The sequence below is a fragment of the Tinamus guttatus genome, unplaced genomic scaffold, assembly GCF_059628265.1.
Source record: "Tinamus guttatus ecotype Peru unplaced genomic scaffold, ASM5962826v1 Tinamus_guttatus_pri_ptg000048l, whole genome shotgun sequence".
Classification (NCBI taxonomy): Eukaryota; Metazoa; Chordata; class Aves; order Tinamiformes; family Tinamidae; genus Tinamus; species Tinamus guttatus.
The window spans coordinates 7,952,238-7,967,163 of record NW_028288582.1 but is presented as its reverse complement, the minus strand read 5'-3'; the positions used below and the strand labels follow the sequence as shown (position 1 = coordinate 7,967,163).

The 14,926-nt window shown below is 46.5% G+C and overlaps 1 protein-coding gene across 1 annotated transcript; it reads left to right on the top strand.

Annotated features, from left to right (window-relative positions):
* Window positions 1-4,898: 4,898 nt before the first annotated feature.
* Window positions 4,899-6,517, top strand: DIO3 (iodothyronine deiodinase 3). Its single transcript, XM_010211479.2, has one exon. It carries the CDS (start codon window positions 5,126-5,128, stop codon window positions 5,948-5,950), a length of 825 nt encoding a protein of 274 aa, XP_010209781.2. The 5' UTR covers window positions 4,899-5,125; the 3' UTR covers window positions 5,951-6,517.
* Window positions 6,518-14,926: the final 8,409 nt, after the last annotated feature.

Here is a 14,926-nt window from a genome sequence, read left to right as displayed (position 1 = left end):
CATTTAAATGAGAAAACTAGCCCTAGCTATAAGCTAGTCTCGTCGTTCTAAATGGTGCACTGAAATTTGCTTGGTGGAAACGTGCTTTGCTATAAAACCCTGCACTTGGTACATTTTTTAGGATCTTTTTAGCAATTTAGATTACAGGAAATTGCATCTCCTCATCCTTCTCTGCATCACACCTGAAACCAGCATGAAAAGAAGATAATGGAAGAAGCATTTTCTCTCTTTGCCAATGACTTCATCTGTATTCAATGTGTATAAAGTCGCCAGTTAAGTATAACTCTATGGGGTTCCACTTCTGGACTAGACTGTTGTCTTTGCTGCAGAGCAAGCCATTCAGATGACTATAATTATACTCCACTACCAGGGGGTCCAGCCTGAGCTCTTGAGCCACAACAGCTTTCGAGCAGGTCTCTTGATGGGTAGCAGAGATGTGCTTGGCACAGGGGTTTTGGGATAATCTGATTCCCTGCTGCTGGAGGAAGCGCATTAGCAGCTGCTGCTGAAGTTGACATTGCCGGCTCACCCGAGAGGGCAGCTGTGCCCCTGCTCAACTCCGTCCCCTGTGACACGCTGGAACCTTGCAACTGCCACTGCCATCCCCTGTGCACCTCCTGAACTCCTCCGCCACACAACAGGGTCACACTACAAACATTTTTCCTTGCAGCGAAGCTTATTCAAGAGGTTTCAGCTCCTAAAACATTCTCACTATGCAGCTCCATGTAGGTGGGGTTTGACAGTATTGTTAAGACAGTCTAATGGGCTCGTTTGGGCAGCCCAGCCTTGGCTTCGGGCGGTGGCTGTTTCTCTTGCACCTTCTCTGCATTGCACCTGTGACCTTTGCTTTTGTCATGAGATAGTCTAGGGAGTTCAAGCAGCAAGAAATAATTCATTTCTGTAGAGAGAAGCTTTTCTGCCCCCTTAGTTCCCTAAACCAGTCTCACCATGGGATCACAAAAGACCCAGTGCAAGCAGAAGTGAGAAAGCAGTAAGAGGCTAGAAAATCACCTCTTTTGGCATCACTTAGTGCTGTAATTGACCTGCATCATAAATAAAACAAACAAACAAACACACACTTCTCTCTCTTTTTCAGTCCAGACCCCTTTGGCCATCTGGTTTCTACTATAGACACACACGCTGCTAGAACAGGGGCAGCTTTAAGCAGCCGTGTGGAAGTAGGTGCCGAAACCTGTTAGCACTTCTGGGAACTCCAACATGCGTGACGCTGTTATTTCTTGTGGCTGTCAGCCGAATAAAGTCCTAATATAATACATCTTACTGGTCATATATTCAAAGATGAGCGTGCCAGAATCGGGTAGGAGAATCAAAGTTAATGGCTCTGCTGGTGATTTTATAGACCAGTCTGGAGTACAGTCCTTTTTTCCCTTCAGTCCGCAAAGCTGCTCAAAGCACTGGTTAGCTGCTTCACTTTGCACGTTTTTTCTCTCTCCAGGCACACACATTTGAAACCTGCTCAAGTCACATATTTAAAAATAAAAAAAAAAAGGTGTCATCCAGAAGTGGTGAAAGATTAATAGAGATGCAGGTCCAGAAACAGCAAGACCCATGCACAGACTCCAGCTTAGAGTAACTTCTTTCCAGAGGTGTCGTTAAGAGTAAACAACGGCGAATGGAGTTCATGCACTTCAATTTCAGCAACGTAACATTTACCCACTTCTTGCAAACACCAAGCAGGTGAGTAATTTACCACTGCACTACTACGCTTCTCTGGAGGCGCCAGACACAGGCAGCAGACACTCACAGGGGGAGAAATTGTTTCACCATTTCAGGGCCCGATCCAAACTTCAGGGAAGCCTTTTCATTCTGCAGCATAAAGTTCTGTTCTAACACATTAAGTGCATGTAATTAAAATGATATGAGATGCGGATTCCTTTCAAAATACATTTACTTTCCTGACAGAAACTATTGAGTGCCTTTGCACAGGAAATTATAAAATAGAGAATACACATGTAAATATACCATTTCAACACAACCTCTACATCAAAGCAGACCTGATGTTTTTAATTTCAGCTTTTTAAGGTTTTGTTTTTATTGTGATTTTTTTATTTTTTATTTTCCTTTTATTTTTTATGTGAATTTATTTTACAGCTCCTGTTTACAAAAAGAACTTTAGCACAGTTATAAATTACATTTATCAAATTGAAAGAAATAGAATCATAACTTCTCAAAAGGGGAAATAATGTAAACCTTTTATGTGCATCTGTGCGCATGCGCGCGCGCAAACACACATATATATGTAAAGTTAGTGACTACTGAACCACAGACCACATGCAGAAGAGTAAAAACCACCCACAGCCAGATGTGCCACTGTAAATCTCATATTTTAGAATATATTCCATGAACTTTCTGATGCTCAGGAAGACACAAGTTCCCACGCCATTAAGAGCAACACAGATTCCTAGAAAGACTTTCACATATTTAAAAATAACAGAAGGTCCATTTCTGATTGGAAGGTATGACCGTTATGAGGTTCAAAGAGAGTTTACCAGAGGGAAAACACGATTCTAAAAAAATGTCTCAAAATAAAGAAGTGAGAATAGCAGTGACACATCACTTCAAACTTTCCTAGAACCAAGAGGGCTACAGCAACAACTCAATCCTTTTCCACCAAATTTTGCATGAATATAAATGAATGTTGTACTGAGAGCCAGTGCACCAGGACGTGACTTGCAGAGCCATGTAGAGCCACCGTTTCATTATGAAACAGCAGCCTCGGGTAATATTTAAAGTCTGCAGCAGCAAAGTGTAGCAAATCACTGCTGTAGAAAAATGCTTCAGTTCTCTGCTCTACACACAGCTGAAGACGAAAGTCAAAAAGTTTCTCTCAAGCTATAAAAATAATTTTTTCTCTACAGAATGGAGGAAAAAAAGTCATTTTGAAGGTCTCTATTCAGCTACAAATATTCTATATAAGACTAAATAGTTTGTTACCTCAGAATATCTCTCACTGATCTAGTAGAGCAAAGTTTGTTGATATTCAGGGTTGCAAACCCATCTGTTTACTCAGGGTTTTGTCTGTCAGCATAGTTTGAAGAGGTCGCTTTGAGAGATCAATTTTTTTTTCCCGGGGTTTTCTCTAGAGCTACCACAATTTGTTATTGCGTCTGTTTAGAGGCTTTAATTTGTGGTTTTCAAGATTGCATAACTGCACAGAGAGGTGGTGAGAGGCCCACATGAAGAGTTCAAAATAAGTTTGACAATATAGTAAATATCTGCTCAGTAATTTTCCCTGGACTGAGAAGCATGGAATGCCAAAAAGTTATTAATCAGGCTAGTGTATGAACATGTCCTTTTGAAAGGAAGAGAGCATATATTTCCATCCAGATACTACAACCCTGAATTCACTTCACTTACTGTTGACATGCACTAAAGATGACCCACCAGGAGGGAGCTACAAAATAACTGCCTGGTTTGATTGCTCTAAAAGGGTCTATTCTGAACCAGATAAATGAGAATTAAAAGGAGATTAATTTTCCCTTGTATTTGGAGCTCTTATGGTAAGTTACATAAAAATGGATTGAGTTTTCTAGATGCTCATGAAGGGGCTAACTCTTGTTTTACGGAGGTTGGAGGTAGAGAGCCAGCAGCTCGGGAACGCGTGTCACGCTGCATGGCAGAAGGCAGCCTTCAGAGACGCAGGTTGTCGGGCCATAAATTGCACCCGATGGGATGAGGACTCCCTCGTGCTCGGTGTCCAACGCTCGTGGCGGACACAGGAGCCGGCTGGTCTGACCTGGCCCTCGCATGTCCGCGCTGTGGACACCACGTGGGTCCCTCTGGTCTTGTCCATGACATGACACTCCCCAGTGCGAGGGCTGTGTGAGAGGCACGCACACCTGAGAAGCATTAGTTCCACCGTGTTTATCCGAAACTTAAAAGGGGGAAAAAACACACCGCCTCCTCCTGGACTGTTTCGGAGGGCGGATCTGCACCAGGCCACGGCGGTCTCGAGGCAGCGGGGCGCCAGCGTGGAGGGCACCGCGTGGACAGGGCTCCCCTGCCACCGCCGCCACCCCGGCCTGGGACACCCGCCTTTCCCTCCATTCCCCGTGGGTCGGCAGCGCCGGCGGTGACGCTCCGCGGGACGGGAGGACCCCTGGCTGCCGCGCACCTGCAGCTCGTCCCCAGCAGCAGCACCATCCTGGGAGCCGCGGCGGCCGCCTGAGCGGGAAGGGCGTCGAGCAGGGCCCATGGCCACATGTCCGGCATGAGGCCCCGCCGCTGCCACCCGCCTCCCGCCTTCACACCCCAGCAGCCTCTGTGACCCCGCGCAGCCCCGGGAGCCCCCCAGGGGCGAAGGTGCCTCTGAGCGGCTACGGGAGCGCGCAGACCGCCGCGGCGCACCACCCCGGGCCGCCCCTCCGCGCCCGCGGCGAGCGGGAGGCGCCTGTGCGGGCGGTGCCTGTGCGAGCTCCGCGCCGCCGGGGGACGCCCGGGCCCCGCGGCCGCCGCCGCTTCTCGGGCAACAGCTCCCCCTAGCGGCGCGCGCCGCCCGCCCGCGCCCACCTGGCGCCCGCCCCCGGCCCCGCCCCGCCCCGCCCGGCCCGGCCCGCGCGGCTCCCGGCGGCGCCCCCGGCGCGGGGCCGCGCCACCCCCGTCCTGCCGCGGCCGGAGGATGCGGCGGCCGCGTGTTCGAGTCCCGCGCCCGCCCTCAGCGAGCGCGCCAGACACGGCGGGGAGCGGCGAGAGGACCGCGGGGCGGGCAGCGCCGCCCGGCCCGGACACCTGCAGGCGCCGCCGCGGTTCCCGCGGGGCCGGGCGCTCCGCGCACACGCGCGGGCGCAGCAGGCACGGGCGCGGGCTGCGCCCGTTGCACGGTGCGTGGCGGGGCCGTTGGGGCGGGTGCCGCGGGCCGCGTCGCGGGCGCCCTGCCGGCGCGCACGTCCCTGCCTCGGCGCTGCCGCCGGGGCTCTCTCGCCTTTTGTCTGTGTATTTTTAGGTCATTAAGAGTGGAGGGGTAGGTAATCCCCAGGCTCAAGTTCCAGAGGGGCGGGTTCTGGCCGGAGGTGGAGTCACTTTTCATTTAAATCCCCGACTATAAAATGGGCTTAAGGAGAAGCGGGATCTCAGGCGAGGCGCGCGGACCCCGGCAGCCGCCACGATGCTCCACTCCCTCGGCGTTCACACCTTGCAGCTGCTGAGCCAGGCGGCCGCCTGCGTGCTCCTCTTCCCCCGCTTCTTGCTCACGGCCGTGATGCTCTGGCTCCTGGATTTTCTGTGCATCAGGAAGAAGATGCTGACGACGCCCGCGGCGGAGGAGGCGGCGAGCGCCGGCGAGGGGCCGCCCCCCGACGACCCGCCGGTCTGCGTGTCCGACTCCAACCGCATGTTCACGCTGGAGTCGCTCAAGGCCGTGTGGCACGGCCAGAAGCTGGACTTCTTCAAGTCGGCGCACGTGGGCTCCTTGGCCCCAAACCCCGAGGTGATCCAGCTGGACGGGCAGAAGCGGCTCCGCATCCTCGACTTCGCCCGCGGGAAGAGACCCCTCATTCTCAACTTCGGCAGCTGCACCTGACCGCCGTTCATGGCTCGCCTGCGCTCCTTCCAGCGCCTGGCCGCGCACTTCGTGGACATTGCCGACTTCCTGCTGGTGTACATCGAGGAAGCGCACCCCTCCGACGGCTGGGTCAGCTCGGACGCAGCCTACAAGATCCCCAAGCACCAGTGCCTCCAGGATAGGCTGCGGGCAGCTCAGCTGATGAGGGAAGGGGCGCCCGATTGCCCACTGGCCGTGGACACCATGGACAATGCTTCCAGCGCCGCCTACGGCGCCTACTTCGAGAGGCTCTACATCATCCAGGAGGAGAAGGTGATGTACCAGGGAGGCAGAGGACCAGAGGGCTACAAGATCTCAGAGCTGCGGAGCTGGCTAGACCAGTACAAAACCCGGCTCCAGAGCCCCAGCACGGTGGTCATCCAGGTGTAAAAGGAGCCGGTGGAGAGGCGAGGTGGGCGGCAGGGGAGGCGGCGGGGAGAGGGCACCGCGGGCCGAGGGCAGCGCTCCCTCCCTGGGTACACTCGAAGGAGGCTGCTGTGCGAGCTTTCGAGCAAGATGTGCCATAGTCTCTATTCAAATCATGTTGATTTGCCAGCCACGCTCTGTCAATACTGTGTTTCCATGTGCGTTTTGTAAATAACTTTTTTTTCCCCCTCGGAGAAGCGTTTACTATTTTTTAAGGAGGCTCTCTTCCTACGGGATCTGTTCCCAGCTGTGTGTGTGCGCGGGTGTGTGTCTGAAAAGTTGTGTACAAGTGCTCCGTGCTGCCTAGCAAGCGCTAAGTGGGATTTCTAGTATTTCTTTGTGATGACCGATTTTGAAATGGGTTTCTCTAATGCCAGGAAATCGCGTCTGATGTTGTCAAGTACTAGAACTGCCAATAGCCAGAGCTGAACGGAATGTCCTATTTATGTGGGGGGGGTTTTGTAAGACGTTCGTTCACCTTTTTTTTATGGATTTTTTTAAATAATAAAGGTTGAGTAAATATACGTTTAACCGTGACTGACTGACTCTAACTCACTTCAGCGCGTTACATTCACTTTCCCTTTTGCCTGCTACCTTGTGACATCCGCCCCGTGGCCGACACGCAAGTGCGGGCGCGCAGGATGCGCGGCGGGGGGCGGCGATGCCGATGCCGCCGCTGGAGCCGCCCGTCCAGGGACATGAGAGAACGACCTGCGAGAGGAGGAGGATCCTGACCGGGCGCAGGGACCGGCCCCCGGCTTTGGGGGGGCCCGTGGGGCCGGGGATTTCCCGGGGGTGTGAAGTGACTCGCAGACTCCCGCGAAGGAGACCCTCAAAGCCCTAGTCAAAAAGTGGGGCTTCAACCATCTCCCGCTACCTCCAGACATGTCTTTAAAGCTCCTCCCCAGTTCTCTCCTCCCCTCCCAGGCTGGGACAGCGCAGGCACGAGGAGCCCGTGGGTCAGAGCCGCTGGTGCCCCCCACCCCGGATGCAGGGAAGGGGCTCTGCGCATCTGGGGGCGGCTAACGCTGAGCTGAACCTGCGGGAAGGTTGTGCTCGGTGCCACGGGCACCGTAGCCCCCGTTTGGCCCAGGCATATCTGCTGCTCCTGCTGTGCCTCGTGCCACACCGCCCAAGGTTAGCCTGGGGCAGAGACCCTGCAGCACGTCCTGCCTCGAATCGGCAGGCCGAGGCTATGAGCCTTTAAAGCCACCAGAGCTTCACCTTTGCGCTCCCGCGTGCCGCCTCCCTGGGGCCGCGGGGCGAGCAGAGCCCGCGGAGGGATCGCTCGTCCCAGCCGGGTGCTGAGCTCCCGCCACCGTCTCCCGCGAAGCCCGCGAGCTCCGGGAGACTCCCGCGGCTCCGGACACCGCAGCGGGAGCAGCGACCCTGGGGCTCGGCTCTGTCCACCTGGGACTCGGCTCTGCCCGCCCAGGGCTCGGCTCTGCCCACTCGCGGGCGCTCAGTCTTTCAAAGAGAATTCCGTTTCACCGTGTGATACTTCCCAGTGATGCTCTGGCCTCCCGCCAGGATGCATCCGTGCATTAGCCTTACCTCCTCCTCTATAGCCCTAACTAGAACGAACTTTTATGTTTATATATACAGGTGCGTGCTTTTCCCCGCTCCTCGCTTTGCAAGCATGAGCCTCGCGCAGCAAGCGCGGTTGCCTCTTATATAAGGATGCAGACGCTCCGCTCCCTTTCAACCCTGCTCCCGATGTGGGAGCAACCCGAAGTCGGGTTTATCCGAAGGGTCGAGCTGGGCGCTCACGTCGGGGTCCGCGGAACGACCCTGTGGGCGCGACGGAGAGGGCCGGGAGGGACTCTCGGCACCGTGCAGCCCCTCGCACCTCCCGGGGGCCGGTGCGCCACTCCCAGCCTCACAGGGCTTTTTCTTCCCTCTTTCTTTTTTCTTTTTCTTTTCCTTTTTTTTTCTTTCTTTTCTTTTCGGTTTTTTTTAAAGACTAGATGCTAACGAGGATACACGCAAACCTTCCTCGAAGGTTTCGCCCCGGGCCAGAGTGTGAAGCTAGGAGCGGACTCGGCAAAAGAAGATCGGGCGTGAGACAGGCACGTAAGGAAGCTCTTGCAAAGCTGCGCAGAGGGTCTGCTCCTAGGAGAAAAGTAGCTTTTGGGGGGTGGGGGGATTGCTTGTTTTTTTTTCTTCTTCTTCTTCTTTTTAAGTAGCCTGCCTTAAGGACTCCCTTGGCCCTGCCGGCGCCGCCCCGCAGCGCTGACCCGGGCTCGCATACACGTGTGAACGGTGCGAGAAGAGCAGATCCAAGCACATCATGCGGCTCTGTACTCCCGTCCTCAAAACTGCCGTCGAGCCGCCCAAGATCGCGCTGCAAGGGCAGCCCCTGTCATCTAAGAGATTGTCTCTCGCCGCTTTAGTTCTCCGTGCTGCACAAGAGGGCCCTTCTTTGCTTTCTCACCTCCTTATCTCTTTTTCTTATCCGCTTTTGGCATGCGTCAGTTGTAACCCGAAGTTAGGGGCAGCGCCCCTGGCCCGTTCCCTAGAGCATTTTTCGGTATATGGGAAGAAGCTCCTTTTCTATGACCTTTCCAGACTTCTAATAGTTAAAGAAAGAGTCTTGTCCCTTTTATTTTTTTTAATTAATTTATTTATTTTGGCAACCAGCAGATTTTGGTCAAAGGTTATCGAAGGCCAAAGGGGTTTTATTTATTTCTAAATAAGCCACCTCTCTAAAGACACATGCAGAACACAGAGCTCTTATTTATTCACTTTCCCTCTAATCAGCAGCAGAAGAAAAAAATGCTGTGAATACCCGGAATCGCTGAAAGAGATCACACTTTTGCACAATTAAAAATTATTTGCCTTTATTATATCCTTCACTTAAAATGAATCACAAGCCTCCATCCCACTGAGCTTTCTCAGGGATACTCGTTTAGCTCAGATTAGAGCAATATGCTCTGCATCTAAAACACTCCGTGTCAGAAGCCTTTCCAGTTGATAGTGTATTGAGAAATGTCCTATCTCTAAAACACATTTTTATTGCCTTCCCACCTCCCAAGCACATGACAAACAGAAGTCAAAAAGCAGCAGAGAGATTTATCCAGCAGAAAGAGATCTGAGTGGTGATTACGTGTCCTGTCAATAATTAATTGAATTATATCCTCAGCATAATCACACACAGCCCTCAAACTGGGAGGGGAGGAGAGAGAAGGAAGTTGTGGTATGGTCAGGGGGGATCTCAGGACATGACTCCAGTCATTAAAAATGTGATGTAACTTTGCAATCTGGTGTATTCTGAGGCACAAATGGAGAAATAAACCCGAACCCAATCACTAACATACAATTTTCTTTGCAGCAGGCACACAGAAAAAGCATTTGTTTTCGTTACTTTTTTTCATTAGTTGTTTTTATTACTACTTTGTTGTTATTGTTGATGCTGGGTATTTAGAGGTGTTTTATGATCAACAGACTGACAGTCTTATTCATTTGATACACAAGCGATGTGTTGTAGCTTTTCTATTGCTCACCAAACACTAATCGACTATACTCAGTGTTCCTAATGTTTCAGATAAACTGAAACAAATTATCAGGCATCAAAATAAAAATCTAGAAATGACATGTTCAAATATTCTCACAGGCAAATTGTTACTCTGACACTATTTTTTTTTTGTACTTCTTCCAGTCATAAGGGAGATCATCATATCATTATTAATTTATTATTTACAAAGAGCTCAGAGAGTGCTCATTTGGTACACAAATACAAGAAAACAAAGGGCTTGATTCAATTTTCACACAAGTTTTGTACTGGTGTAACTTCAATGACACGGGTGTAGTCTCTTCAGAACCACCTGGGTGTAATTATGATCAAAATCTGGGCTATTGCACTTCCTTTGCTTTTGTGATGGTTCAAAACCTCTATTTTTCTACAGTATGCTGTGGAAAACAGACAGATGTTTGAATACAGAGCTCAAAAATCATTCTCAAGTCCCTTCTTACCAACACTGCCGGTGTCCTAAATCCAGTCCGAACTTAGTAATGCCAGCACCATCTCTCCTCATGCTCCACTTTCCCTGCACTGTGACAATTGTAACCCCCATAAATTCCCTCTTATTTGCTCAGGCATGTCATCTGCCTGATGTCTTGAGCTTTAGATCAGGTACTGCCTGCTGTCTTTTGGTTTTAAAAGCTTTTAAGTATCCAGCTGCCAAAAGGAATTTGGCACCTGCTTCCTTCTTTGCAAATTTCTCCTTTCAGACAAATTCTTGATGATGCTTCTTGAAAAGGGGCTAATTTCTGACCTCCATTCAATTGACTACTCCATGTGCTTCTTCTCTTTTTGGCCTTCCACCTGCTTCTTCAGAGATTCTAGAAGTGCTTTACAGTGGTAAATACACTATCAGACAACTGCCAAAAATAGCCTAACTGGAACAGTAAGCATTATTCAGTATTTCCTCCGTGAAAATGCACAAGATTAAAAACTAATATATCAGTTTATGTGGTATATGGAAAAATTCTTTTCAGTACGCCACTTATGCTTACAAAAGTATAAATCCCACATTTAGGTCTATGGAGTTTCTGCACCCACTAAGCGCACAAGGTCAGGCCTGTCATACATGTCTTTCCACTTACCAAGCTAAGTTCATTCCTCATCTTTGTCTCATTCATTCCTTGAAGTGAAAAATTAAATGAAAGCCCATCCTTGTGGGCAAGAATATTTTTCTTCTATTTTCTTTGAAGAAATAACCCACCTTGGCAGGACCTTTTGGACTTGACTAGCAAGAGTCAGTGCAGTATTCTCACATCCTAAGCATTGCTCCCCCAGTGCCCCAAATTACCTTGACACAGAGGTGTTCCCTGAATATATGGAAAAGACAACTCCTAAGGCCTGAAATTCTCGTTGGCAACATATAAGGATGAACTGAGCACATGGCCACAGGCAGAAGGGGTTGCCATTACCTGCTACAGAGTAATGACATTGTTATAATCACAAAATGATTGAAATATCACTGGAGCCCCTAGCAGTAATAGCAGAGCCATTGCAAAAACCATGGCAAAGTCTTCTTACCTTTCATCTCTTCTCTCTTACCTTCTTAAGCTTATACGTCTTGTAGAGAACAAAGGTGAGTGAACTCCCATTACCACTGCAGGTTAATATTTCTATTGCCTCTTCTTGCTTATTTGTTGCCTGGTCATATTCCTTGAAAAAAAAAAAAGGCATTTAAAACCGTGTATACTTATTTATTCACTCTAGTTTATCTGGCACAGGACCTCAAATGATATGATATACTGTGGAAAATGATATGATATAGTATGGAATTTAAACAGCCCTTGCAGCAGAGGAGCTCACTTAAAGTATAATAAATGTAAAAAGAAATATGTCGAAATATCTTTCTGAGCTTTCTTAGAGCTCATCCACCTTCATAAGCATAATTAAATGCCAGTATTTTCAGTGCTAAAGAGCTGATGGTGGGAATAGCTCCTAAGAACAAAAATCATTACATAACTTGATGATAAATTATAAAAAAACCCACTATTGAAACTGATTTTTTATTAAGTTGCAAATAATTTTTAAAACATGCATGTAATTACCTTTTAAATTAATACGGACCTTTCTAAGAAACATGGGGCTGGGCTGAAGAAATTCTGTAAACTGTGCAATCCAAGGCAAGAAAAGAAAATGGTTTTTAGCTATTTGATCACTTAACATTTGTGATGAAGGATAATCAGGAAGGAATAGGGCACAAGGCTGCTGTCAATCGGATTTGCAGCACATGGACGTAGAGAACATACTGTGCTACTAATTCTTCAGACACATGCACACAATTGCAAACAGAGATCAAAATTAGCCCAAAGTGTTATTGGAACATGGGGAAAGGAGATGTGCATTTTATAGAAGGAAATATTTATTTCCAAAAATAATAATTGTACAAAAAGTAAGTAAATCACCAAGTTCATTTCTATTTCTTCTGACTTTAAGAGGAATATATCTATATCATGTATGTTGATGAATAAGTAATAGTTCTGGGCAAATATGAAATATTAGATGTAATTCAGATGTGTTGTTTCCTCCAATTCATTTTAACATTTTTTTTTCTTTTAACTTCATATCATCTTCTCTAGATTGTAGACCAGTACAGTCATCATGTTCTATTTATTTTTATGCTCATGTAGACCTATTTTTTTTAGTTAATTTAGTTGATTGATTATCTGTGATAATACATATTATACTGGGATATCAGACTAACTAGCTTTATCTACCTGGTTAGAATGAAGGTATGGCAAAAACGTAAGTATTTTTAAAATACTGAACCATCTCCCAAAACCAAACCACATGAACTTCTCCCATGCCTATGAGATGCCTTCACTTGATCGACTCAAACAGAAAAACTTCCAAAAGTATTTGTGGGGAAGGAACAAAGGGGAACAAAAATGAGTAGATTGAGGAAGTAGTGTCATTGATCTTGCTTTCTGCTCTTTTACTGCTTAAATTTCAAAGTCTCTAGACCTGTTCTCATGAAGAAAAGAGAAATTTGGAGAAAGTCAGTAGTGATTTGTGGATAGAATTTAAATAATGCTATGTACAACAGATAAAAATCTGTATTTGTTGAAGTTGGATAAGAAGTGATGTAGAGGAAAGGGTATTGTCATTTCTTGCAGATAATGCTAGAAACTAGCAAGTTCTCCTTTTTCTTCCAACAAATATTCTATGCTAGTATGAACCTGTTTTGTAACTTTCTGGTTGTTAATAAATCTAATCTTTAGAAGAAGGATTTGGCCAGAATGAAAGTTCAGACTTTATTTTATCTTTCCAGTAGTCCTCCATGCTTATGACTCACAAATCATTTCCAGATTAGCCAAGCTTCTTCTGTGTAATGCTTGAAACAGCAACTCAGGGGTCAGAGGATTGGAAAGACGCCATCTAGCATATCGGATCTCTGAGAAAGACTGCAACATTGCATTCTAAATACGAGATATGGTCATACCAAGAGAGAGTCTATTTCTCATGTACAATGCATGAATGTTCACAGATATGCACAGCTAAATATTTATTATGAAACCTGGAACTATTTTTAATGCCAGGTGAGCAATCAGGATATGCATTGTAATCCCCATGATGCTCGTTTTCAGACCAATCCTGCTGGATGTGTCATCATTGCAAAGTGGAATTTGTTCTTTGGAAAAGAAATCAACACTTAAGCCATGCTTCTGAGCAAGTCAAAAGACACCCAAGGGTATGATTGGCTTGTATGCTTGACTTTTTAATAAGGCCAAGGAAAAGCATCTTAACTGCTGCTTTAATGCAGATAGTCAAAGAAGGTTCCTTACTGATGGCTGTAAATTCATCATTAAAGATACCACTCGGAGTCATTTGGCATGACATTTTTTATGCATGGAACAGAAAAGTGCAGTATTAGCTCCTGAGTGATCATCCATTAATGGGGGCATCAGAAATGTTTCCAAGCTTTGACTTATCCCCTACACAAACCCAGAAGACATAGACTGTTTTGCTTTTGCTTACTCATATTTCTTGGTACATTTTTTCTATCTGACTGAGATCCTGGTTGTTTATTTGGGAACTTAAGAGAGTATAGATCTTAATACTGACTCTGAGATCACAACAGTCTGACTGCGTTCATCATGTGTTATGAAATCGACAGGATAATGGGCAATACAAGAGCAATTTAGTTGATTTCTTATACCAGATAAAAATTTCTTGGCTCAGTATTTTGGGAAGATGATCAAAGCAACTGGTAAATCTGAAGTCCTGAAAAGACAGGTTAATTTTTGACTGAATGCTTTATTCAATCAAAATGCCAGTTCAACATGTCAAAAATGTTAGATTATTCATGGGAAAACAGCAAAAGTATTCCAGCAAAGAACTCATTAAAGCATAATATGAAACTCAAAGCATCTATGTTCATATTTTCATAAAAGACCACTTTGTTCATTGAAAATGTTTCCTTTCTAAGTGGATTTAGTTCAGTTTAGCCAGATTTAGTTTTCAAGAAAAAAATACATAAAAATGAAAAGTTTCATTTTTCTATTTTGGCTCACTCAAAAATCTTCTACTTTTTCCTGTTATACAAGTGAAATAGAATATACATTATTCAACTCCCTTGCTCTTTCATCTTTCTTCCTGCTCACGAATCATTAATGAACTGATTATGATCTGTTAATCTACTTTTTATCCACACACTTCATTAATCAAACTACAGGAACAAATTTCAGCCAAAAACGTATCAACTAATTGTTCACTTACACTATTCATTTAACTGTAATATATGACTGTCACTTCTACGAATGGTGTTGGATATCTGATTTTTTTTTTTCAGAGTGGAAGTACCAGAGATTAAGTCATGGCATTCCTCAGATATAAATAGTCATTATTATATGTGTAAAAACTAGACAAAGTTTATATCCAGGTAGCAGGTTTATCTACCTTTAAGTCATCAGCATGCTTTCAGTTCTGAACAACATATTTTATTTTACAGTATGCACAATCTATAGGTATAATTTATAGGATGGGCTAGGTAATGTTATTTTCCCAAAATTGGTTAGATTTCAATAATTAGATTTCCAGTATTAACAATTTTCCTTCTCATAACAAATATTAAGAATCCGACCACTCCATAGCAGCCAGATAGTTAGGATGGCCACCAAGAGCTGGAGGTTCTGGTGCATGTCCAGGCCACATCAATGGATTTGAACCTAGAGTTTCCCAATTCCTGACAGTGCTTTTACCTTTGAAATATACATAGTTTTTCCTTGAAAATTTTAGGGGAGAAGTATTGATCAGCATTTGTGGAATGAGGGGTGGGAGAAAGGTTCATCACCTTCCTAGCAAAGGTAACTTTTGGGGGGATAAAAGAGACAGATTACAGTCACAAGCAAAAAAATGAGGTACGTCATACCTGTGAGGTTATTTATCTGAAGATAATTAAGATTCCTCTTTGCTTTATTGTG